The sequence below is a fragment of the Triturus cristatus genome, chromosome 10, assembly GCF_964204655.1.
Source record: "Triturus cristatus chromosome 10, aTriCri1.1, whole genome shotgun sequence".
NCBI lineage: Eukaryota > Metazoa > Chordata > Amphibia > Caudata > Salamandridae > Triturus > Triturus cristatus.
Genome location: NC_140593.1, coordinates 586,251,197 through 586,277,222, shown reverse-complemented (window position 1 = coordinate 586,277,222; position 26,026 = coordinate 586,251,197). Strand labels below are relative to the sequence as shown.

At 48.2% G+C, this 26,026-nt stretch overlaps 1 protein-coding gene across 1 annotated transcript in view; it reads left to right on the top strand.

Annotated features, from left to right (window-relative positions):
• The window catches only part of RSL1D1 (ribosomal L1 domain containing 1), a 203,938-nt gene that overhangs the window by 134,703 nt on the left and 43,209 nt on the right, over nt 1-26,026 (top strand). The window contains exons 6-7 of the mRNA XM_085632100.1: nt 13,879-13,972; nt 14,088-14,225. Coding sequence (XP_085488226.1) covers nt 13,879-13,972; nt 14,088-14,225 — 232 coding nt within the window. The remainder of the gene's footprint in view (nt 1-13,878; nt 13,973-14,087; nt 14,226-26,026) is intronic.

Genomic DNA, 26,026 nt, shown 5'->3' with positions numbered 1-26,026 from the left:
GAACAGTGTATACAGAGCCACTTTCTCACATTGGTGGATCAGCGGTGGGATACAAACTTGCATTTGTTGGACTACTTGGTTACCATCTGATCACACGACAGAACTCTTAAAAATTGCCTTTAGAATTCTGATTGGTCTTTTCCAAAATTACTAAAAGTCTTGCTAGGGCCTTGCTTAAGTCCCATTAGAATTTTAGAAAAATAAAAGTCACTATAGTCAGGGTAGAGGATTAGAACTGTCAGGTTAGAATGTCGCAAACAAACCCAGCTGTTAGTGACAATAATAACATGGACCCGGTGGAGGAGCTCGACCTCACACCTTACTTACACTTGTCTTTCAAGGAATTGAGGTCCTTATGCAAACTTAAAAATTTACCAATGGGTCTGCATCCAACCAAACTAAGGCTCCTGGAGCTCTTGGCCGAGTATGCTAAGGACCACCCATCTGAACATGGTGATGACCAGTCAGATGAGGAAGGGGAAGCAGGGGAGGTTGACAATAACCCCCCCCCCCCCCCCCCATACTATTCCCTAGGGAGGAGAGGGCACCCACACCCTCCAATCAAAGGATTAGCATCTGGGCACCTAGAGACTACACAGGTGGCTGTGGTACCAGAGAGAACACTGGGGGGCCCACCAGTGAAGAGGACAGCCTTTTAGCAAGGCTGGCCAAATGAGTAGAGCTAGAGTCCAGGTTCCTGGCTCTAGAAAAAGAAAGGAGAGAGATGGATTTAGCACCCATCAATGGTGGCAGAATTAATTAAAACAAGGATAGGGAGGAAACTTCTGAACCTAAAATCCCCAAAGGGATTGTTACCAAGTTTGAGGAAGGTGATGACATCACCAAATGGTTCACAGCCTTTGAGAGGGCTTGTGAAATAAGAAGAGTAAAGAAACCTCTCTGCGGGGCACTCCTGTGGGAACTGTTCTCTGGTAACTGCAGAGACAGGCTTCTGACCCTCTCTGGGCCAGAGGCAGGATCCTATGACCTCATGAGGAAGGCTCTGATTGAGGGATTTGGATTCACTACTGAGGAGTATAGAATTAGATTCAGGGGGGCTCACAAAACCCAGACCCAGTCCTGGATTGACTTTGTAGACTTCTCAGTAAAGACACTGGATGGTTGGTTAGCTGGACATGGTGTGCAGGATTTTACTGGATTGTACAATTTATTCATGAAGGAACATATATTAAGTAACTGCACAATGAAAAGTTGCATCAGCATTTGGTAGACCTAGGTCTAATTTCTCCCCAAGAATTGGGAAAAAAGGCGGACCACTGGGTCAGGACTAGGGTGACTAGGACGTCCACTGGGAGGTCCCAAAGCCTTCCCAGAAGAAAGCGAGTGAGCCCCCCAAAAACCTGACCAAAAGGGTGGGCCCAAAGACACCTCACAAACTAAACCAGGGTACCAAGGTAAGAGTTGGGATCCCAACAGAATATGGTGTTTCAACTGTCAGAAGGCTGGACACCACACCCAGGACTCTAGCTGTCCTAAAAATAAGGTTCCTAGTACAGCTCCAGGGGTGACTAGTGTAGCTCCAGGGGTTGCCAGTGTAGCTTGGGAGGGAGAGTCCTCAGATGAGGAAGTCCTCCTAGCTTTCAACTGGGGAATGGGCCCAAGAAGCAAGCTGGAGATCCCAGAGGGGAGTAGACACTTCCACCACCTACTGGTGAATGGAATCCCAGCCACTGCCCTGAGAGATACCTGTGCCAGTCACACTGTGGTACATGACAGGTTGGTATTCCCACACCAGTATATAACCCAGGGGAAACAAGAAGGGTAAGGACTGTCCCAGGGGGAGTCACTGTTAGGCCTGTGGCTATAGTGCCCCTAGCCACAGCTGGGTCCCTTAGATGGAGAAAAGTGATAGTCAGTAAAAACCTTCCCCTTGATTGTCTCTTGGGGAATGACCACTTACATGTGGAACTGAGCCAAAGAGAGGTGCTGGCCCAATGCCAGGCCTCGCCCAAAGAACCTGTAGGGGCTCAACCTGCAGTCAGTGCAGCTGAGTCCCAAAAGAGTGAGAAGAAACAGGGTAGGAAAGGTGGGCAACTGTTAGCCACAGTTCCAGAGAGCCAGGGAGATTCTATCCCAGTAAGGGTAAACTCCAACAATGGCACTGGTACAGCCCCCTCTAACCAACAAGACCTGACTAGTCAGGCAACTGTCCAGCCTGAGTTAGTGGCTCCTCAGATGGTAGAACAAAGGGTGGAGAAGGGGTGTTCCCTACAAAGAGTAGTGACCCCACATCCTCCAACAGACCAACAGCCAGGACCCAAGGAGACCTATAAGATAGCTTCCTCACTTACCAGTCAGGAGCTAAGGGTGTGGTTCTGGACACTGACAGCTGTCAGCAGCCTCTGCTGGGTGTTAGCCTTCATGGCAGCCCTATCCTTGGCATGGTGGCCTAACCCCCTGCCAAATAGCAAGTCAGGCCCCCTGACCTTATTGGTCATGGTGGGGTTGCTCAAGCTGTGGGTAACCTCTGTGGGTAAGCTGGGCCTAGCCCTGGCGAAGTTAGAAATTACAGAGGTATGCACCTCTAAACCCAAAATAAAAAGATGGGACAAGGAAACTAAAAGACAAGGAGAGGAGCTAGGGAGTTAGGTCCTGAAACTGATAAGACAGGCCAGCTCCCCAAAGGGACTAGCCTGGACAGAAGGATATAAGGCATAGTAGGCCCTGCAACTTTCAAACCACTTGCCCAACTCTTCCTCGCCTGAACGACTAGGTAGACTCTCCCAGCATTGGCAGAAGTCTCCTGGCCTTTGGGCTGGGGGGGGGGCTTGTGTAAGAAAGTGGGTTTCTGTTGCAGTAACCCCCCCCCCCCCCTTTTTTGCCTAATAGCTGATGCACTTTTCCTTGTTGTGCCCTGGGCTCCTGCCAACCAGGTGCCCAGGGCCTGTGTTCCTTCTTAAAACTGCCTAACAGCCAAAACCCAAATTGGCAAACCCTGGCCACATGTCAGCCCCTGGTAAATGGTACCCTAGGTACCCAGGGCCTTGTGACCAGGGAAGGCCTCTAAAGGCTGCAGCACTCATTGTGCCACCCTTAGAGGCCCTGTACCCTAACACACACACACACTGATCTTGCAGGCTGAGTGTCTGGATACAAGACAAAACAGTCGACATGGCACACATCCCTGTGTGCCATGCCCACAACCTACACTGCCCTGGCATACATCAGCCACCCCTCTAGCTGGGTGCCCTATGCCAGTGGTGTGGGCACAGAGGCAGGAGCCCTGTGCCCCTACAGTACCCAGGTCCATTCCTGGGTCCTGTAAGTGCAGTGCCAGGCCACTGCAACCCCCCACTCTGGCAGGAAGCTTGACCGGAAACCCCAAATAAGGACAGGGGATGTGCCAGCCTGCCAACCCCACCACTCAGGTGGGGGAGGCGAGGTGAAGCACATCTCCGGGCTCTCGCCAACTTGAAGATGGGAAGCCCTGCCCAATCAGGACTAGGCTCCTGCCCCCCTCCCACAGGAGAGAGGCAGGATAGGGGGTGTACCCACCCCAGGACAGGGACCCATTGGCCCCTGCCCTTCACCTACCTGTAACGCCCCTAAATCTAGTATTTAGGGGCACCCTGAACCTTCCTTCCCCAGATTCCAGATTCCAAACTACAAAGAAGAGCAAGAAGAAAGACGACCTGCCCTGCAGCTGCTAAAAAGAGGAAGACACCAACTGCTTTGGCCCCAGCCCTACCGGCCTGTCGACCCTCGAACCTGCTCCTGCTCCAACCCGGCATCTCTTGTGGCCAGCAACCTCACAAACCTCGGAGTACCTGGCTACCTCTTGGCTCTAAGCCCCTGGGACTCCCATGAGTAGAGGCTCTACTCAAAAACCTATCTCTAACCCTTGGCAGCAGACCGGAACCGCGAACCCAGCACACACTGCACCAGCCAAGCCTGGCCAGTGCCGGAGTGAACAAAGACCCCGAGGACGACCCCATGGCGACTGTGACCCCGAGTCTGGCACCCAAGGACCCCCCTCGACACTCCTGAAGAAGCCTGCAGCCTCAGAACAAGGTGCCCCCCCAACCGCGAACAACAGAGGGTAAGATTTCCCGACACCAAAAGGCACCCCTGCACGCGGCGCCCCACGGCCCCCTGTGCCCAATCCTACCTATCCTCCAACTACCCAACTTACCTCTCGAAGTGGTGGTGGCACCTGAAGAGTCCTTGTCCCCGAGCTTGCAGTCTTTTTCTAAACCGGAGATTTCCCATTGAAATCAATTGAGCGCCCGAAGGCTCAAAAGCACTCTGCACCCAGCCGCCCGAGTGGCCCTGGCAGTGAAAACTCTACACCTACCCACTTCCCCTGAGTAAGTGACCAGGAGCCCAGCTCCCACAGCCGCGTGGGTTGCCAGTCAGCAGCCACCAACCAAGGCCCCCTTATCCCTCATAGGATAACATTGGGCCTAACTCTCTCTGCACCCGGCCGCCCTAGAGCCGCTGAGGGTGAACCAACTGTACCTACCTGACCCTGGGGGACCCCTGAGTCCATGCCCGGAATTTCAACTCTGCCAGTCGAGTACTTACCTTTAAACCGCAAACTCTATTTTCCTCATAGGGCAACATTGACTGGCTTTTTCCTGAAATTTCTTCTAAGTGTGGACTTTTCAAATCTTAAAATATTCACCAAAAATCAGCCAAGTAACGAAAACGAAATTACTCACCTGCTCTTAGGTGAGCTCCCAGTGCTGGATCTTGGTGCCCAGCACTGACTCTGAAAAATACTTACAACTGTACTTACCTTTAACTCCTTTTTCTTCCATAGGAAACTATTGACTGTTTTTCTGTGAAATTTCTTCTAAGTGTCGATTTCTGCAATCTTTAAATATTCTTCAAAAATCGTATAATATCTGAAAACTTAATTGCTTACCTGTTTTGAAAAAAGGTCCCAGTACTGAGTCTAGGCACCCAGTACTGGATTACAAAAGTAACGAGAACCTACTGTACTTGTAACCTGAATTTTCTTCCATAGAGAATCATTGCATTTTTCCTTTGAAATATTTTCTAAGTGTCAACTTTTAAATAACTAAATATTGTTTAAAAATCATTACAGTAATTAAGTCGACTTTCATCACTTGATTCTGAGTACTGACCCAGGACTGAATCTAGGATCCAGTCCTGGAATTCCAAAAGTAATCTAAAAAGTAATCTGTTACAAATAACCTGAATTTACCATTGAGCTCAATGCATTGTTGTGTTTAAGAAATAGAGTTGCCTACTGCAACCATTGTAACTGTTTACAAAAGTTTATTGTTTTTTGCAAAAGTATTTATATGAAACATCTCATGCTGAGAAAGTATATTTTAAATCCAAGTGTTGGTTCTAAAATAAAACAAGCATATATTTTTTATATATAAATCATTGGCCTAGAGTTCAGTTATTGAGTGTGTGAGACCATTTGCTGACTGAGTGTGTACAACAAATGCTTTACACTGTCCTCTGATACTGGCTTACTGCTCGACCAAGCTACCACTTTAGAGAGTAAGGTTATACCTAACTTTAACCTCTGTCAACCCCTGGGGGACTGTGGACTCTGTACACCCTGTACCCATTAGGGAACAGTATATACAGAGCCACTTTCTCACAGTTGGTTATTGTCAACCTCCTCTGCTTCCCTTTCCTCATCTGACTGGCCATCACCATGTTCAGATGGGTGGTCTTTAGCATACTCCGCCAAGAGCTCCTGGAGCCCTAGTTTGGTTGGATGCAGGCCCATTGGTAATTTTTTAAGTTTGCATAAGGACCTCAATTCCTTGAAAGACAAGTGTAAGTAAGGTGTGAGGTCGAGCTCCTCCACCAGGTCCATGTTATTATCACTAACAGCTGGGTTTGTTTGAGACATTCTAACCTGACAGTTCTAACCCTCTACCCTGACTATAGTGACTTTTATTTTTCTAAAATTCTAATGGGACTTAAGCAAGGCCCTAGCAAGACTTTTAGTAATTTTGCAAAGACCAATCAGAATTCTTAAGGCAATTTTTAAGAGTTCTGTTGTGTGATCAGATGGTAACCAAGTAGTCCAACAAATGCAAGTTTGTATCCCACCGCTGATCCACCAATGTGAGAAAGTGGCTCTGTATATACTGTTCCTTAATAGGTACAGGGTGTACAGAGTCCACAGACCCCCAGGGTTTAACAGAGGTTAAAGTTAGATATAACCTTACTCTCTAAAGTGGTAGCTTGGTCGAGCAGTAAGACAGTATCATAGGACAGTGTAAACCATTTGTTGTACACACTCAGTCAGCAAATGGTTCCACACACTCAATAACTGAACTCTAGGCCAATGGTTTATATATATAAAAAATATATGCTTGTTTTATTTGAGAACCAACACTTGGATTTAAAATATACTTTCTCGACCGGAGATGTTTCATATAAATACTTTTGTATATGCAATAGACTTTAGTAAACAGTTACAAGTGGTTGCAGTAGGCAACTCTATTTCTAAACACAACAATAGATTGAGCTCAATGGTAAATTCAAGTTATTTGCAACAGATTATTTTTTAGATTACTTTTGTAATTCCAGGACTGGATCCTAGATTTAGTTCTGGGTCAGTTCTCCGAATCAAGTGATGAAAGTCGACTTAAGTACTGTAATGATTTTTAACTAATATTTAGCTATTTTAAAAGTTGACACTTAGAAAATATTTCAGAGAAAACAGTCAATGATTCCCTATGGAAGAAAATTCAGGTTATAGGTACAGTATGTTCTTGTTACTTTTGTAATCCAGTACTGGGTGCCTAGACTCAGTACTGGGACCTTTATCCAAAACAGGTAAGTAATTACGTTTTCAGATATTATACGATTTTTGAAGAATATTTAAAGATTGCAGAAATCGACACTTAGAAGAAATTTCACAGAAAAACAGTCAATGGTTTCCTATGGAAGAAAATTGAGTTAAGGGTAAGTACAGTTGTGGGTATTTTTCAGAGTCAGTGCTGGGCACCAAGATCCAGCACTGGGAGCTCACCTAAGAGCAGGTGAGAAAATTTGTTTTTGTCACTCGGCTGATTTTTGGTGAATATTTGAAGATTTGAAAAGTTCACACTTAGAAGATATTTCAGGAAAAAGCCAGTCAATGTTACCCTATGAGGAAAATAGAGTTTGCGGTTTAAGGGTAAGTACTCGACTGGCAGAGTTGAGGTTCTGGGCACAGACTCAGGAGTCTCCCAGGGTCAGGTAGGTACAGTTGGTTCACCCTCAGCGGCTCTAGGGCGGCCGGGTGCAGAGAGAGTTAGGCCCAATGTTATCCTATGAGGGATAGGGGGGCCCTGTTTGGTGGCTGCTGACTGGCAAGCCACGCGGCTGTGGGAGCTGGGTTCCTTGTCACTTACTCAGGGCAAGTGGGGAAGTAGGTAGGTGTAGAGTTTTCACTGCCAGGGCCAATCGGGCGGCTGGGTGCAGAGGGCTTTTGAGCCTTCGGGCGCTTAATGGATTTCAATGGGAAATCTCTGGTTTGGAAAAAGACTGCAAGCTCGGGGACGAGGACTCTTCAGGTGCCACCACCACTTCGAGGGGTAAGTTGGGTAGTTGGAGGATAGGTAGGTACCCCGGGATTGGGCACAGGGGGCCGTGGGGCGCCGCGTGCAGGGGTGCCTTTTGGTGTCGGGAAATCTTACCCTCTGTTGATCGCGGTTGGGGGGGCACCTTGTTCTGAGGCTGCAGGCTTCTTCAGGAGTGTCGAGGGAGGTCCTTGGGTGCCGGACTCTGGGTCACAGTCTCCGTGGGGTCTTCCTCAGGGTCTTTGGTAACTCCGGCACTGGCCAGGCTTGGCTGGTGCAGAGTGTGCTGGGTTCGCAGTTCCGGGCTGCTGCCAGGGATTAGAGATCGGTTTTCGAGTAGAGCCTCTACTCATGGGAGTCCCAGGGGCTTAGAGCCAAAGGTAGCCAGGTCCTCCAGGTTTGGTGAGGTTGCTGGCCACAAGAGGTGCCGGGTTGGAGCAGGAGCAGGTTCGAGGGTCGACAGGCCGGTAGGGCTGGGGCCAAAGCAGTTGGTGTCTTCCTCTTTTCAGCAGCTGCAGGGCAGATCTTCTTTCTTCTCGCTCTTTGTAGTTTCGAATCTGGAATCTGGGAAAGGAAGGTTCAGGGTGCCCCTAAATACTAGATTTAGGGGCGTTACAGGTAGGTGAAGGGCAGGGACCAATGGGTCCCCGTCCTGGGGTGGGTACACCCCCTATCCTGCCTCTCTCCTGTGGGAGGGGGGCAGTAGCCTAGTCCTGATAGGGTAGGGCTCCCCATCTTCAAGATGGCGAGAGCCCGGAGATGTGCTTCACCTCGCCTCCCCCACCTGAGGGATGGGGTTGGCAGGCTGGCACATCCCCTGTCCTTATTTGGGGTTTCCGGCCAAAGCTTTCCGCCAGAGTGGGGGGTTGCAGGGGCCTGGGGAAGCTCACAAAGGCGGCATGCCTTTGAAGCTTCCCCCTGCCCATCCTGGGGGAGGAGATCTAGCACCTCGCCCAGGATGTGCATTGTTGCAGGACCAGGAGAGCAGGGGCTCTCCTACCCAGGGGTCCAGCAACATGTCTGCTGGGTGGCAGCCTAGGCAGCCTCAGAGCAGACGTGGATTTGTAGGTTAGGTTAAAGGGGGCACCTCTAAGATGCCCTCTGGGGGTGCTGGGTACATTAAATCCCACACTGGCATCAGTGTGGGTTTAATGTGCTGAGAAGTTTGATACCAAACTTCTCAGTCTTTAGTGTTGCCATTATGGTGCTGTGGAGCTCGTTTTTGACGAGCTCTCAGCACCATGTACTCTTAAATGGCAGCACTGCACTTACAGGGCTCAGGAATGGACCTGGGCACTGTAGGGGCACAGGGCTCCTGCTCCTGTGCCCACACCATTGGCATAAGGCACCCAGCTAGAGGGGTGACTGATGTATGCCATGGCAGTGTAGGTGATTAGCATGGCACACAGGGATGTGTGCCGTGTCGACTTTGTTTTTGTCTTGCACCCAAACACTTAGCCTGCAAAGGAAGTGTGTGTTTGTAAGGGTACAGGGCCTCTAAGGGTGGCACAAGGTGTGCTGCAGCTCTTGGAGGCCTTCATTGGTCACAAAGCACTGGGTACTTAGGGTACCATTTACTAGGGGCTGACATGTGGCCAGGGTTTGCCAATTTGGGTTTGGTTTGTTTTAGGGAAGGAACATAGGCCCTGGGCACCTGATTGGCAGGAGTCCAGGGCACACTCAGTCAAAGTACATTCAGCAATTCAGCAAGAAGTGGGGGCATACCATGCAAGAAAGATGGCACTTTCTCACACCGGTACTATGCAAGTTGGCATCCCCAACAGGGGTCATGGGGGAATGCCTTTTCAATTGCATGGTCCGGCATCCTTGCTTACGCTTTTCCTCCCATTCCTCCTCTTCCAAGAGTCCTGAGAAAGATGAAGATCGAACCATGCAAACTGATCCTCATCGCTCCGGCATGGCCACGTCAACACTGGTACATGGAACTGCTTCTCCTATCGCAGATCCCACACTTCAAACTTCCAGTTATTCCTGATCTCCTGACCATGAACCAGGGGCAGATAGTACACCCGGACCCCAAGAGCTTGCATTTGTAAGCTTGGCTCCTGAATACACTTAAACATTTCTAGTGAATGCCACGCAATTCTAGCCAAAGCGAGGGCAGACTATACCAACAAGACTTACCGCCTCAAGTGGAAGCGTTTCTGCACCTAGTGCCGTCGGGAGAGTTTACATCCACTGTCTTCCTCTCCAGATCCTACCTTACCTTCTGCTTCTCGCAAAATCAAGTTTGGCACATAGTTCAATAAAAGTTCACTTAACGGCCATTTCCCATTACAGAAGATCATAGTCCTCTTCACCTCTATGGTCATCTAGAGTAATTAAAAAGTTCCTCAAAGGGCTCTTTTGAATGTTTCCTCTTGTAAGTCCTCCACCGCCAGCCTGGCAATGGAACACGGTTCTTTCGCAATTAATAAACACCTTTTGAACCGATTCACACTGCAGAAATCCAGTTCCTATCATGGAAGTTGGCTTTACTACTTTCTTTGATCTCAGCCAGCCGGGTCAGTGAAATACAGGATTTTGTAATAAAGGAACATGTGTTGCAGTTTAGGTTCGATGGCGTTCTGCTCCAAACCAGTCTCAAGTTCATTCCCAAGGTGCCATCTGTGATCCACCTTAACGAACCGGGGGTACTAAAAGCGTTCTTCCCAAATCCTTTTCTTGCAGTTTAGGTTGGATGGAGTTCTGCTCCAAACAAATCCGAAGTTCATTCCCAAGGTGCCATCTGATTTCCACCTTAATGAACTGGTGGTACTAAAAGCGTTCTTCCCAAATCCTACGACATCGGCGGGGAGAACTTTACATTCATTAGACGTCAAACATTGCCTAAAGTTTTATTTAGAGAGGACAAATCTTTCTGTATGACCTCTCAACTATTTGTGGTATACAGTGCACCAAGGAAAGGTTTCCCGCTCTCCAAACAGTATTTCTAGGTGGATCGCAAGTGCAATACTATTTTGTCATCAAAAGGCAGGCAGACCTCTGTCTGCAAGAGTCCGAGCCCATTCCACGAGGTCAGTGGCAACATCCACAGCTTTATTTGCGTGAGTGTCACTTCCGGAAATTTTCCGGTTAGCAACTTGGAAGAATAGACACATTTTCACCCGGCACTACTATTTCGATTCAACAGTTCTCAATGACACAGCAGTGGGTCAGGCAGTACTTCAGCATTTGTTCCATTAAGGTGAGCCACCCCTGTCTACCCTCCTAACTATTTTCAACTTTATCACATTTCCATATAGTAATTTCGTTATTGTCTTTAACGCTTATGGAAGTTTTTTCCTTTTACTGTTTGGTGATTGCTTGCAGGTTACACTGTTCAGATTCCTGTTAAGCTTCAACACTATGGTAATTGTGCTACCAAACTGCTTCCTATTCTGATTCAAGCATGTGAATCTATGAAAGTTCCAAAACTGGAGTAAGAAATAAATTACTCTACTGTAACTGTAGGTCTCCAGTATTGGAAGCTTTCATAGATTCAAATGCGACCCACCCTCCTCCCCAGGGGGAAGCTCACCTTGTATGTCTCAACAAGTTATATATAGCACACTTTTGCTCGAAAATCTGAGGCTCTGAACTTCCCTCAGGAGTGTTCTAGAGGGTGATTGATGCTGATTGGTTGGGGCAAAATTGTGATCCTTTTTCTTATAAGGACTGTGATAGGTTATTAAACTAAGGGGCCTAGTCCTTCTCTAGTCTATTCCTATTAGTGTATTATGACCAGTTAAGTCTAATACTACTACTACTACTACTACTTTAAGTACCGGGGACTCCCATCTGACGACCGGAATGATTGAAGCATGTGGATCTATGAAAGCTTCCAATACTGGAGAACTTCAGTTACAGGAGAGTAACTTATTTCTTCTAAAACTGATGAAACAGAAAATTTGCAGAATCTTTCATAGGTAACTCTAATAAGGGGTGAGATGGCTATAAGAAGCTGGCTCTTTATATGATGTATCAAAATGAATACAGAGTTCAGGAGTTCCCTTATAAGTGGACAGGAGCTTGCTATGGCAATCCCAATATGCTCTTTAAGGGGTTGTGTGGTCGAACAGCCTCAGGCTTATCACGGAGGAGTGCAAGACATCTGAAAATACACACAATGGTAGATAAATGAGTCACACGACTCAAGAAGGAGGTGGACAGTAATTTATAAAAATAGCAAGTATCTTTATATATGTTTAGGCATCAGAAGAAAATTGTTCAGGTAAGTACGTTTTTAAATAGGAATTCTTTTCAGTCAAGAAGTCAATGTGGCATTGAGCTATAGTACAGCGACTCACTGGACCAATCTCCTGGAGTTAAGGTGAGTGGTAGGTAAGGTTCAAGGCAGCACCAGCAAAACACCGGCAGCGGCATTAGGGCGGCTGCGTGCAGAGGTTTCAAAACTGTGTTGAGTTACTCTATGGGGATCGGTCTTCGCCTAAAGAGGTTGCAGGCTGGACTGGGAGGCCAATTGGGTTAAACCAACAGGGGGGCTCAGGCCTCACAATGCTCCCGGGCATAGGGACACCTATGGTCTTTTTCTCCATGGCCCAGGGGCGACGGGTGCAGAGGTGTCTTTAGGCATTGGGTATTCCTCATCGGGAGCAGTCGCGGTAGAGGGGGGTGCCTGTGTGCAGAGGATGCAGGTGACGTCAAAGAGTTCATAAGGGGGCGACTCTGGTAGACTCGGTCGTTGGGGGACCACAATGTCATAGTTGGCCCACTTCAACTCAGGCTTGGAACGACAGGGGCAGTGGTGTCTTCATGCATTAGGTTTCTGCGGTTACAGAGTCCTCACATGAGTCTTTGGATGTCTGCAGGTTTGCAGGGAAGCAGGTCTGCAACTTCTGGGGGGGGGGGGAGGGGGGGGAGGGGGGGGGGGGTCCTGGGTGAAGTGCTGGCAGGTCTCCGGGTGTTTGGGGACTCGGCATCTGCAGGACAAGTCAACTTTTTGGGCAATTGTCGGTCAGAAGGCAGGCCAGTAGGGCAGGTGCCAGGTCTGTTTGTGGATCTTCAGTTCTTGCAGGATGCAACTTTTCACGTCCTTTGTCTTTCAGGTCATCAGGAATTGCTGTTCTCATTCCAGCGGCTCCCCTAAATACTGACTTTATGGGCGTTACAGGAGTGTAGGGTAGTAACCAATGGGCTACTTACTCTTTGGGTCACTACGCCTCCTATATAGCCACTTCCTGTGGGAAGTGGGCATAACCCTGTCTCAGAATTCCAAAATATGCCATCAGTTTATGGCTACTTCTGAAAAGTTGTGTCCACCTCAGTTTAGCTCACCTTAGGAGTGGTACAAGCCTGGGGTGGCACGCCTACCTGACTAGCTAATTTTCCCACCTGTCTAGGTGCCAAAGGGGCTCTGGACAAAGGGGGTCGGTTTCCTCTCCTGTGAGGGGAGCCAGATTCACATTTGAAAGGCAGCAGCTCTCTGAAGCTTGCCTGCCTAGGATGGTTAATCAGCAGGTCATCTTGTGGGAGGGAGTGTTACACCCTCTTCCTGGACAGGCTTTTGTTCTGGATCTCCTCAGAGCAGAAGGCTCTCACCCTAGAAGGGCAGAACAATGTCTCGGTTGGCAGGCTGGCCGAATCCATTCAGCGAGCACACTAAAGGCTGGTAGGTTTTCAGGGGGCACGTCTAAGGTGCTCTCTGTGTAACTGTGTTGGTAAAACTGGTATCCGTGTGGTTTTATCAATACGAGATGTGTGATACCAAACATCCGTATTTTAAATGAAGCCATCATGTAGCTGGGTAACTCCTTTTCACCAATGTCCAGCACAATTTCTAGAATGGCTTTCCTGTCACTTGCAGTAATGGAACGGACCAGCACAAGGGCATCTCTGCTCATGCAGGTATGCCCTCATATGTAATACCAAGTACCCTGCCTTAGTGGTATAAGGCCTGCTGTAGGGGTGTCTTACAAGTACTACATGCAGTGTTAGGGGGCCTGGCACACAGGGATGTGTGTCAGGTCGTGTTTTCACTATTGTGGGGAGTACTGCAACAAAAACCCAGTTTCATACAATGGCTAATTAAGCATTACAAATTAGGGTAAGCTGACTCCTCTAAAGGTCAGAAGGGAATGGGTTTTGCGACCCAATCAAGTAATGCTTGTTGGTTGAGAGCATTACTTTCTAGTTTAGTATTTGTGTCTGCTAAGCTGCTACACTGCTCAGCATGAAGTGACTAAATAGTAATGGACCCTGGTGACTGAGCATATGCTATGTGTTCCATTCTGGTAGAGCTAAATATATTTACATAAATAGATTATGACCTGTACATATGTAGACAATCTTAGTTGCCAATTAGAAGTCCCACACTTTTTTGTTTATTTTTCAGTGCAGCACGAGTTGGCCACACTGGAATGAAAGTAGAGGAGCTTGTAGAAAACATTAAATCTGCTGCCACTGTAATTGGAGAAAAGTTACCAAAGGTTAGTTTTTCTACATCTTATGAAGTTTGTATATTTTTGTATACTTTCTCTTTAAAAAATGTGAAGATGTATCCTTCCTTATTCAATCTCATTGTGTCATTTATTTCTTTGACAGAAATGGAAGAATGTAAAACTTCTGCACTTAAAAACCACATCATCTGTTGCTCTGCCATTATTTACATCAAACATTACCAACGTGGATGACCTTGACACGCTCAGCGCAATTGCTTCAAAAGAAAAGAAGCCAGAAAAGGTTTGCCATGAAGTTATTTTCAAAATATTATTTTGCTGTAATGTCATTGTTCATCTTCTAACGCAATGCAAAAAGTTTCCCTTTTGTATTAGTCCTAGGAGATAGAATTTCCAAGGCTGAATTTTTCATAGCTTCACATCTAATTATTTTCCAGTGTTAGACAGTTGATATCTGGTACAGTTCAGGTAGTATTATAAATCTCTTAAGTACAGATGTCAGTCAGTGGCCAACATCCGCACTACTTCCCAGTGTGTCTGCCGGCTATTGTCCGACACTGGGGAGGCATATAAAGGAAGTCTGGTTGATTCCTTTATTCTATTTGAACCTCTGCTGCTTAGGACAAGCTTCTCAAGCAGCCGGAGTATTCATTTTCTATACTGTAATGACCATCAGCGCTCAGAGCAGGGGCTAATAAGCCCACTAGACACCAGGGGATTAAAAAAACATGAGGTGAGGCTAACCGTAATGGGCATGTTCCTACGCAGAAAGGGCACATGCAAGTCTTTCTGCACCACCTTGGATGCCCCCACGCCCCCGGAGGGGGGAGGAGGGCAGAAAACCTACTAGACACCAGGAGGAAAACAAGGGTGGGTGCGGCACAAAAAATGGCTCAACAGTCTTCTACCCCGTCCCCCCCCCCCCGAGGCAGACAGGGTTATAGATCCCCCTTGCCCCCAACCAGCACAGAAGGGTAGAAAGCCCTCTCGACACCAGAGATTGCATTTATGTGCTAATTGTTTTGCTGGAGTGGCCCCACTTGGCTGGGCCCATGCTCTCATTCATACCATAGTCCAAAACACTTACTGCCCCCTCCCCCGACGGATGGATAGGGGTATTTACCTCAATGTGCGCCTCCGGCGTGAAGTGTCACCCCACCTCAGCTTATCAAATAGCCGTGACTGAAATAAACTCCGTGTAAAAAAGCTACCTAAATTAAGTCAGTAAGGTGCCTAATTGGAGTCAACATTCACACAACTACATACACTTGAATCAAAAAGGTTGAATTAAGGACATTGTTTTAGGACTTGCATGTTTACTTTACGTACACCCAAATCTTCATTGCCTCTGCATGGGAGTATCAGAACACTGCCCTTTTGACATGGTTGTCCCCCACTTTTTGTCCGGTTTTGATGTGGATTGCGGTTGTAGTGCACAGGGTCTCTGCCAACCAGGTCCCCTGTGCCAGTGCTTCTTCCCTAAAAACAAATCCATAAGTGGTACTTCTGCCCTCTGTGGGTACCTAGGGACTGGGAGCTAAGGAGGGTCCCCTCACATCCCTCACTAGGACAATGCTGCTGCCCTTACAGCTTGCATGCCCCTTTAAGGTGAAAAACGACAAAAAAATATATGGCTCCATGCCTGGGTGCCATGCAAACCAGCACTGCCTGAAGGTATGGGTAAGTCACCACTCTAGCAGGCCTTATAGCCCTAAGGCAGGGTGCACTATACCACAGATGAGGGCATATCTGCATGAATATATATGCCCCTCAATATACGAGTCAATTCTTAAATATTGTAAGTGCCAGGGAAGCCATTAGGAGTACATGGGCTGGAAACTCGACAACTTGAGTTCCCCAGCACCATGATGTTTTCACTGAAACCAAGAGTGTTTGGTACCAAACATCTTGTAGTAATGAATAACCACTGATGCCAGTGTGAGATTTATTACACCATGTACTCCAGGCACCTCAGTGGTGGCCCCTGAAAACCTACCAACCCTGGTGTGGTAACTGATTGTGTTTTTGGCAGCCTGCCTCACACAGACATGCTTCTGGACCCCTGGGTGGAGAGCCGCCTCTACTCACTGGGACCAGAATAAATGCACATCCTGGGTGGAGGGGTCTCACCACTCCCCCCCCCCCCCCCCCCCCCCCCACCCCCCCCCCCCCCCACACACACACCCCCCAGGATGGGCCAGTGGTTGAAGGGGAAACTTTAAAGGGCTGCTGCCTTTGTAATGTGATCCGCAGCCTCTTCTGCTAGCTGCAAATGGCAGCCCCAGTTTACACCCCTCACTTTGGACGTGAAAACCTTGAATAGGAGGTGTGCCCACCTTTACTAACTCAACCACTAAGGTGGGGGAGGCGATGCGGAGCTCATCTTTCAGTCCCTGCCATCTTGAAGATGGAGAGACCCTCTTCAATCGGGACATGGTCTATGCTCCCTCCCACAGGAGGGGGCATAATTGAGGGTGTAGTCGCCCCAGGTAAGGTGTCCATTGGCCCTACCTGCTACTCCCTTAAAATGCCCCTAAATGTTGTATTTATGTGGCTCCCCAGACCTGTAAATTAGATCTGCGACGACCTAAGAAGACATCCCTGAAGCCGACCTTGTAGAGAAGCCTGAAGACGACTGCCTTGGCCCCAGCCCTACTGGCCTGTCTCCAGTCTTGCAGCCAGCGACCTCTGAAAACACTGGAAGGATTACTGGCTTCGAAAAAGACTCCAATCTCCCATTGACAGTGGAACTTTCCAGAAGAAATCCACTCCAAGGACTCCTGTGCCATCTGGAACCGTGAGTCCTAACCACTCTGCACCTCACGCCTGTGGCCTGCGTCCAGGTGGCCCAACAGTCCAGTGAAGGTCCCCCAGTAATCCTGACCCTGAGTTCAGCATTGGCTGAGCTTCTTCAACCTCCTAGACTGCGCCTGCAGTGTGAATCCGAAGGGTCCCCCCATCCGGCCTGGTAAAAAGAAACCGGACGTCTAAAGGCACCCCTGCCTCGCAACCCCTGGACTATGAGCTAGACCAACGGTGCCCATGTGACCCCCAGAATCCCAACTTAACTGTGCTGTCGCTGGTGTTCTGCCTGCACCCTCCGGTTCGACGCCTGCAGCCTGTTTCCAAAAAGAAAAATCTCTGTTGAAACGCATTTGGTGTCCGATGCTAAAATTGCACCCTACACACAGCCGCCCCTGTGTCCCTGGTGGTGTGTGCTTGGTGCTGCTTTGTGGCCCCCAATACCTACTCTAACCCACCCAAAGCTTTGCCCCTGCAACCGATCTACTGACCTGCAAGCAGTGTGGCTTCGATCACCCCCAGTCTTCATTAAAATGCATGGGGCTGAACTCAGATTGTGACCTCTGCACCCGGCTGCCCCTGGTGGTGCAGTGTTGGTACTCACCTGACCCTTACTCCTTGCTATTCTTTGGGCCTCAATTCTGGAATTGCATGTTGCGTACTTAACCTGTGTAACCACATTGAGGTTTTCCTCCATTGCGCGGGGACACTCCTTGGAGTAACCAGGCACTCTACAAATCCTTTAACATAACATTACATTGAACTGTTCAAAAATTGCACTGTCTACTTTTAAAAGGGAAAAGTATTTTTATCTAAGAATGCACTTACCTTATTGCAAAGATCTTGGTCTTAAAATAAAGTACAAACAAAGCTGGTTTATATAAAATTAGTGTGCGTTCCCTTTTTGAGTTGTATCCATTATTGGTCAGTGCTGTGCAATAAATGTCATACTCTCCTCTGTGTTAGGGCTAAGGCTACTCACCCACACTACCACTAAAAGAGCACTTTGGGTTTTACCTTGAGCCCTGTACACTTTTTGGGAACCCCTGGACACTGTGCACGGTATAACCACCTAGTGGCAGACCATATACAGAACCAGTGTCCTACACTGAGTATGTTCCCTTAAGGCATGTCACCACACTGGGTATCGCACTCACTAGATGTTAACTCCAATTAGGCACCATGCAGACTTAATTTTGGAGAGATCACTAATCACACAGTAGGTTTACCTCAATTTGGGAACCTTTTTATACAGTGAGTTTATTTTAGTCACAGCTGTTTTTTGATAAACTGACTCCGTTTCTTAGGACCTTGAATGAACACGATCTAATTACCCGATATGGGGCGAGTTTTTCACAAGGTGAACCATCATGATTCCGCAACGTGATATTTTAAACACGTCTTGGATCTCCCTCTTGAACGGTTTTTAATAGTTAAAATCTCTATATTCATAGTTAAAATCTCTATTCTGTATCCGGTCACTATGGATTAAACATCATTTAATGATGGCGCTGAAACATTAGATAGAACATTGCCTGAGAGTATAGTCCTTTCTTAGTGTCAACTCTGGCACATTTAGAACAGTTTACATTGCAGACCGTTCCAGATGCCTTCAGAGATTGGTTATGCGCCATGAAAGCACATTGCGGTGAGGGTCTACACGACCGTCTGGATCCTGATGTTTATCTTCTTTCTTCGTCGTTCATTCACATGTGGCATAATGCCATGCTAATATTTAATGGTGATGTTTTTCACAATTTTCCTTTTTTTTCACGGTTTTTCACGCATCGGTAAGGCACTGGATTAGGTCAGTACATGGACCAGGCCGGGGGTTAAGACACGCATTTGAATTTACACTGGAGACTTGAAAGCCTGTATGCATGTGAGTTTTCACGACCATCCGAGTGACACCTTCCCTATTTTTCATTTACTGTCTTTCACATTTGGGTATCAGCACACTGGTTAGGATTACCAACCGGACCACGATCCTGAGCACACTTGTTGTAATTCACCTTGGATGTACCAATTTGCTAAGTGCACGATATGGTCATTGACCGCTCCACAATGGTTGCCACTATGATAGAGCGCGCATGACGTTTTACAACTTCCCAATTTCAATGCAGGCACTTGGGCATCACATATGAACCTTTCCTTCTAAGAAAGGAATATATTTCACTTATTAAATAGGCCAACATTTTGTACCACTAAATCCATGTACTCCTCTTCTGTTTGGTTTTTTCCTTTTTAGGATAACATGGCCCCTGAAAAAGGGCATAGCCCGAAATGCATTGGGACAATTTAATGTATTGATTATGATGGATATACCAGTGTGAACCTTGTCAGGCTCCCACTGAGCCTCTGTTGTCTTTTAATGAGGCGCCTCCTGATGCACTTCTGTATAATTCAGCCAATCTCTATTTGGGACTGCCTGTTAAATTGACAAGTTACCCGTTGCCATTGCCCTGCTCCTGACGACCCTGCTTTTCTCACTCTGCCTCCCACTCTGGAGTGCTTGGTGCTCCAGACTTCTAGCAGTAGGGTCAGTCCAAATGCTTTTCTTACTACTTGTCCTAATCGTGAATCCAAGCAAATCAAGACTTTTGGCAAAAGTTAATTTTCTTCCCAAGCTTTCCTCTCAGATCGGTCAATGCCAGCTGTCTTCTAGGCTGATATTCCCATTTCCTTTGGTATACAGTAGCTCACTTTTTACAGGACGTTCCAGTGCTTTCCTTTGGGCTCACCAGCACACTGTGGTGATCACAAAAGTGATGGTAGTAGTCGTAGCACATCTATGGATGTCACGGTTGTGAGAAAGTGCCATCTTTCTTGCATGGTATGCCCCCACTTTTTGCTGAATTGCTGAATGTACTTTAACTGAGTGTGCCCTGGACTCCTGCCAATCAGGTGCCCAGGGCCTATGTTCCTTTCCTAAAACCTAAAACCCAAATTGGCAAACCCGTGTCCACATGTCAGCCCCTGGTAAATGGTACCCTAGGTACCCAGGGCATTGTGACCAGGAAAGGCCTCTAAGTGCTGTAGCACTTATTGTGCCACCCTTAGAAACTCTGTACCCTAACACAAACACACTGATTTTGCAGGCTGAGTGTTTGGGTACAAGACAAAACAGAGTCGACATGGCACACATCCCTGCGTGTCATGCCCACAACCTACACTGCCCTGGCAAACATCAGCCACCCCTCTAGCTGGGTGCCATATGCCAGTAGTGTGGGCACAGGAGCATAAGCCCTGTGCCCCTACAGTGCCCAGGTCCATTCTTGGGCACTGTAAGTGCAGTGCTGCCATTTAAGAGTATATGGTGCTGGGAGCTCTTCAAACACGAACTTTACAGCACCATAATGGCAACACTGAAGACTGAGAAGTTTGGTATCCAACTTCTCAGCTGTGAGAAAGTACCATCTTTCTTGCATGGCATACCCCCACTTTTTGCTGAAATGCTGAATGTACTTTGACTGAGTGTGCCCTGGACTCCTGCCAATCAGGTGCCCAGGGCCTATGTTACTTCCCTAGACAAAAACCTCAAAACCAAATTGGCAAACCCTGGCCACATGTCAGCCCCTGGTAAATGGTACCCTAGGTACCCAGGGCCTTGTGGCCAGGGAAGGCCTCTAAAGGCTGCAGCACTCATTGTGCCACCCTTAGAGGCCCTGTACCCTAACACCCATACACTGCCCTGGCAGGCTGAGTGTCTGGGTACAAGACGAAACAGAGTCGACATGGCACACATCCCTGTGTGCCATGCCCACAACTTACACTGCCCTGGCATACATCAGCCACCCCTCTAGCTAGGTGCCCTATGCCAGTGGTGTGGGCACAGAGGCAGGAGCCCTGTGCCCCTACAGTACCCAGGTCCATTCCTGGGCCCTGTAAGTGCAGTGCTGCCATTTAAGAGTACATGGTGCTCGGAGCTTGTCAAACACGAACTCCACAGCACCATAATGGCAGCACTGAAGCCTGAGAAGTTTGGTATCAAACTGCTCAGCACATTAAATCCACACTGATGCCAGTGTGGGCTTTAATGTACCAAGCACCACAGAGGGCATCTTAGAGAGGCCCCCTGAAACCTAACCCACAATCCACGTCTGTTCTGAGGCTGCCTAGGCTGCCATACAGCAGACATGTTGCTGGGCCGCTGGGTAGGAGAGCCCCTGCTCTCCTGGGCCTGCAACAATGCACATCCTGGGCGAGGTGCTAAATCTCCTCCCCCAGGATGGGCAGGGGGAAGCTTCAAAGGCATGCCGCCTCTGTGAGCTTCCCCAGGCCACTGCAACCCCCCACTCTGGCGGGAAGCTTGGCCGGAAACCCCAAATAAGGACAGGGGATGTGCCAGCCTGCCAACCCCACCCCTCAGGTGGGGGAGGCGAGGTGAAGCATATCCCCGGGCTCTCGCCATCTTGAAGATTGGAAGCCCTACCCAATCAGGACTAGGCTACTGCCCCCCCCTCCCACAGGAGAGAGGCAGGATAGGGGATGTACCCATTGGTCCCTGCCCTTCACCTACCTGTAACGCCCCTAAATCTAGTATTTAGGGGCACCCTGAACCTTCCTTCACCAGATTCCAAAATCCGAAGAAGAGCTAGAAGAAAGACGACCTGCCCTGCAGCTGCTAAGAAGAGGAAGACACAAACTGCTTTGGCCCCAGCCCTACCGGCCTGTCGACCCTCGAACCTGCTCCTGCTCCAACCCGGCATCTCTTGTGGCCAGCAACCTCTCAAACCCCGGAGGACCTGGCTACCTTTTGACTCTAAACCCCTGGGACTCCTATGAATAGAGGCTCTATTCAAAACCTACTTCTAATCCCTGGCAGCAGCCCGGAACCGCGAACCCAGCGCACTCTGCACCAGCCAAGCCTGGCCTGTCCCGGAGCGAACAAAGACCATAAGGACGACCCCACGGCGACTGTGACCCCGAGTCCGGCACCCTCGACACTCCTGAAGAAGCCTGCAGCCTCAGAACAAGGTGCCCCCCAACCGCGATCAACAGAGGGTAAGATTTCCCGACACCAAAAGGCACCCCTGCACCCTGCGCCCCACGGCCCCCTGTGCCCAATCCCAGGGTACCTACCTATCTTCCAACTACCCAACTTACCTCTCGAAGTGGTGGTGGCACCTGAAGAATCTTCGTCCCCAAGCTTGCAGTCTTTTTCTAAACCGGAGATTTCACATTGAAATCAATTGAGCGCCCGAAGGCTCAAAAGCACCCTACACCCAGCCGCCCGAGTGGCCCTGGCAGTGCAACCTCTACACCTATCTACTTCCCCACTTGCCCTGAGTAAGTGACCAGGAGCCCAGCTCCCACAGCCGCATGGCCTGCTAGTCAGCAGCCACCAACCAAGGCCCCCCTATCGCTCATAGGATAACATTGGGCCTAACTCTCTCTGCATCCGGCCGCCCTAGTGCCGCTGGGGGTGAACTAACTGTACCTACCTGACCCTGGGGGACCCCTGAGTCTATGCCCAGGACCCTAACTCTGCCAGAAGTGTGGAGTTTCTAAAACTTAAAATACTCACCAAAAATCAGCCAAGTGACAAAAAACGAAAATACTCACCTGCTCTTAGGTGAGCTCCCAGAGCTGGATCTTGGTGCCCAGCACTGACTCTGAAAAATACTTACAACTGTACTTACCCTTAACCCAATTTTCTCCCATAGGAAATCATTGACTGTTTTTCTGTGAAATTTCTTCTAAGTGTCAATTTCTGCAAACTTTAAATATTCTTTACAAATCGTATAATTTCTGAAAACGTAATTGCTTACCTGTTTTGGATAAAGGTCCCAGTACTGTGTCTAGGTACCCAGGACTGGAATACAAAAGTAACAAGAACATACTATACCTGCAACTTGAATTTTCTCCCATAGGAAATCATTGACTGTTTTTCTGTGAAATTTCTTTTAAGTGTCGATTTGTGCAAACTACAAATATTATTTAAAAATCGTACCAACTGTGAAAACGCAATTACTTGCCTGTTTTAGATAGATGCCCCAGTAATGAGCCTAGGAGCCCAGCTCTGGATTACAAAAGTAACAAGAACATACTTGACCCGTTAAAGTAATCCTGAAAGTAATCAATTGCACATAACTTAAAATTCCCATTCAGCTCAATGTATTATTGTGTTTGAAATTGTGTGGCCTATTGCAACAAAACTGTAACTATTCTCTACAAAAGTCAATTGCCTATTGCAGAGTATTTAACTAAAGCATCTCATTCTGAGAAAGTATATTTTGATACCTATTGTTGGTGCCAAAATAAAACAACCATATATTTTTTAGATAAACCATTGGCCTAGAGTTCAGTTACTGAGTGTGTGAGACCCTTTGCTGACTGAGTGTGTGCAACAAATGCTTTACACTGTCCTCTGATACTGCCTTACTGCTTGACCAAGATACCTCTTTAGAGAGTAAGGTTATATCTAACTTTAGCCTCGGCCAAACCAATGGGGACTGTGGACTCTGTACACACTGTACCTATTTGGGAACAGTATATACAGAGCCACTTTCCAACACCCAGTGTTCCCCCAGGTCTCCCGATAAAAACGGTACCTCACTCGTGTGGTTTGCCGAAGTACCCGCGACAGGCAAGCACCCAAAACGTATTGTGGAGACATCAAAATGTGGAGGCTGCCCCTCAGACAAGACGTGGATTGTAGGTTAGGTTCAGGGGGCATCTCTAAGATGCCCTCTGTCGTGCATTGTACATTAAATCCCACACTGGCACCAGTGCGGTTTTAATGTGCTGAGAAGTTTGATATCAAACTTCTCAGTCTTCAGTGCAGCCATCTACTTTTAAATGGCAGCACTGCACTTAGTGCCTAGGAATGGACCTGGGTACTGTAGGGGCACAGGGCTCATGCACCTGTGCCCACACCACTGGCATAGGACACCCAGCTAGAGGGGTGGCTGATGTATGTCAGGGCAGTGTGTGTTGTGGGAATGGCACACAGGGATGTGTGCCCTGTCGACTCTGCTTGGTTCTGCCCCCAGACACTCAACCTGCAAAGCGGTGGTGTGTGTGTGTGTGTGTGTGTGTGTGTGTGTGTGTGTGTGTGTGTGTGTGTGTGTGTGTGTGTGTGTGTGTGTGTGTGTGTGTGTGTGTGTGTGTGTGTGTGTGTGTGTGTGTGTGTGTGTGTGTGTGTGTGTGTGTGTGTGTGTGTGTGTGTGTGTGTGTGTGTGTGTGTGTGTGTGTGTGTGTGTGTGTGTGTGTGTGTGTGTGTGTGTGTGTGTGTGTGTGTGTGTGTGTGTGTGTGTGTGTGTGTGTGTGTGTGTGTGTGCCCGTGTGTGCCCGTGTGTGCCCGTGTGTGCCCGTGTGTGCCCGTGTGCCCGCCCGTGTGTGTGCCCGTGTGTGTGCCCGTGTGTGTGCCTGTGTGTGTGTGCCCGTGTGTGTGCCCGAAGGGTGGCACAATAAGTGCTGCAGCCCTTAGGGGCCTTCTCTGCTCACAGTGCCCTGGGGCCTGTGGCCAGAGATGCCAATTGGGTTTAGGTTGTCATGCAGTTTTAGGGAAGGAAAACAGGCCCTGGGTACCTGATTGGCAGGAGCCCAGGGCACACTGTCAACGTACATCAGCAAAAAGTGGGGGGCATACCATGCAAGAAAGATGTCACTTTCTCACACAGGGTGGTAGAAATTTGGGTCAGCCCAGTAATCCCAAAACTTTCCCACACAGGAAATTTAGCTTTTTGTTTTTTCCTTTCTCCTGCTAAATTTGAGGTTTGCAGGGGATTCTGGGTAAGAAAACTTTGGGCGGCTCCACGTAAGCCATACCTCCCTGAACTCCCCTGGGTGTCTAGTTTTCAGAAATGTGTGGGTTTGGTAGGTTTCCCTAGCATTGTGAGTAAAAAAATGTGTTGGGATCCATGAGGCACACCACCCAGTACTCATAAATGTTTTGGGGTTTACAAAAATATCTAAAGTTGGCACATTTTCCGTAGAGACAAACTACACCTTAGCACAGAAAGACAGATACGACAAATATGACTGCCTATCCAGCTGTTCCTCAAGCACACACACATACTGTTTGGATTTGGCACGAGGGTGAGTGAAAGGTTCAAAATGTATGTTATTAACAAGAGATTTCACAAAAAGGAAATGCTGTTAATAATTAAAAGTCTAAAAACCTGAACCAATGACTCCCAGCTCGTGAGCTGTAAGGCCACAACAAGGCACCAACCTCTTTACAGGCCATTCACACACCTTTCATACTTGACACATGTTCACACCACCAGCTTTGGCCCCAGTACATTACAACACTCACATCAACAGACAATGTATATCCAGGCAGAGAAAGACGGAAAAGACCAATATTACTTCAAAAGAGCTATTCCTTAAGTACACACACACATACTGGTTGGATTTGGCACGAGGGTGAGTGAAAGTTCAGAGCGTAAAATTTTATTAAGAAGAGATTTCACAAAAAGGAAATGGACTGTCAATTGAAAGGTTAAAAACCTGAACCAATGACACTCAGCTCGTGAGTTGTAAAGCCACTGCAAGGCACCAACCTCTTTATAGGCCATTCACACACCTTTCACACGTGAAACACAAGACCATTCACACCGTCCGCCACGGGAGCCGTTGTTTAAACAGGTCCTGCACACAAGACTCCTAGTGAACTGTGCTACAAGAGGTGTGCAGTTCCTAAGGGGGGCAGGGGAAGGACAGGTCTTTCTTCGTGATGCCCTCACACACCCCGAAGGATGTCATGCTTCATCATAGGGCGTTATTCCTCGTTGGGCTGGCGCTGCAATGCCCGACGGGCTCACTGTAAATGGGGCTCTTTGCCGGAGATCTTTTTGAAGAAGCCGTGGGGTGCGTGCGGGAAAGAGGGCAAGGATAGTGTAGTGCACAGGAAGTGGATATTAAAGACTGGATCAGTCCTATTCAAAAACTATTTTTAATGGTTCAGGTAGTTCCAGCTTAATTAAAAGGTGTATGGATGCCCTATGTGGATGCAATGTTCCTAGAGGGCGATCGCTGTGTGGTGGGTCAACATGTTTCGTGCCCTTGTTGCTCCTAACGATACGTATGGCACTTCATCAGGATCTAAGTGGATAAATGGTGCACTACTAGAGGTCTGGTTCCTGAGGTATGGGGAGGTGACCAGACACAATAGAGTGAAGCCCTAGTAGACCTATCCTGGCAATCGACCCCCAGAATAGTGATCTACGGCCTGACGGGGTGTACAGAGCACGTTGTTGCTCTGATTTTCTACCCTCGCTCTGGGACCCAGAGCGAGGGTACAATTTCAGCTAGTTGCCGTCCACCCTGCAAATC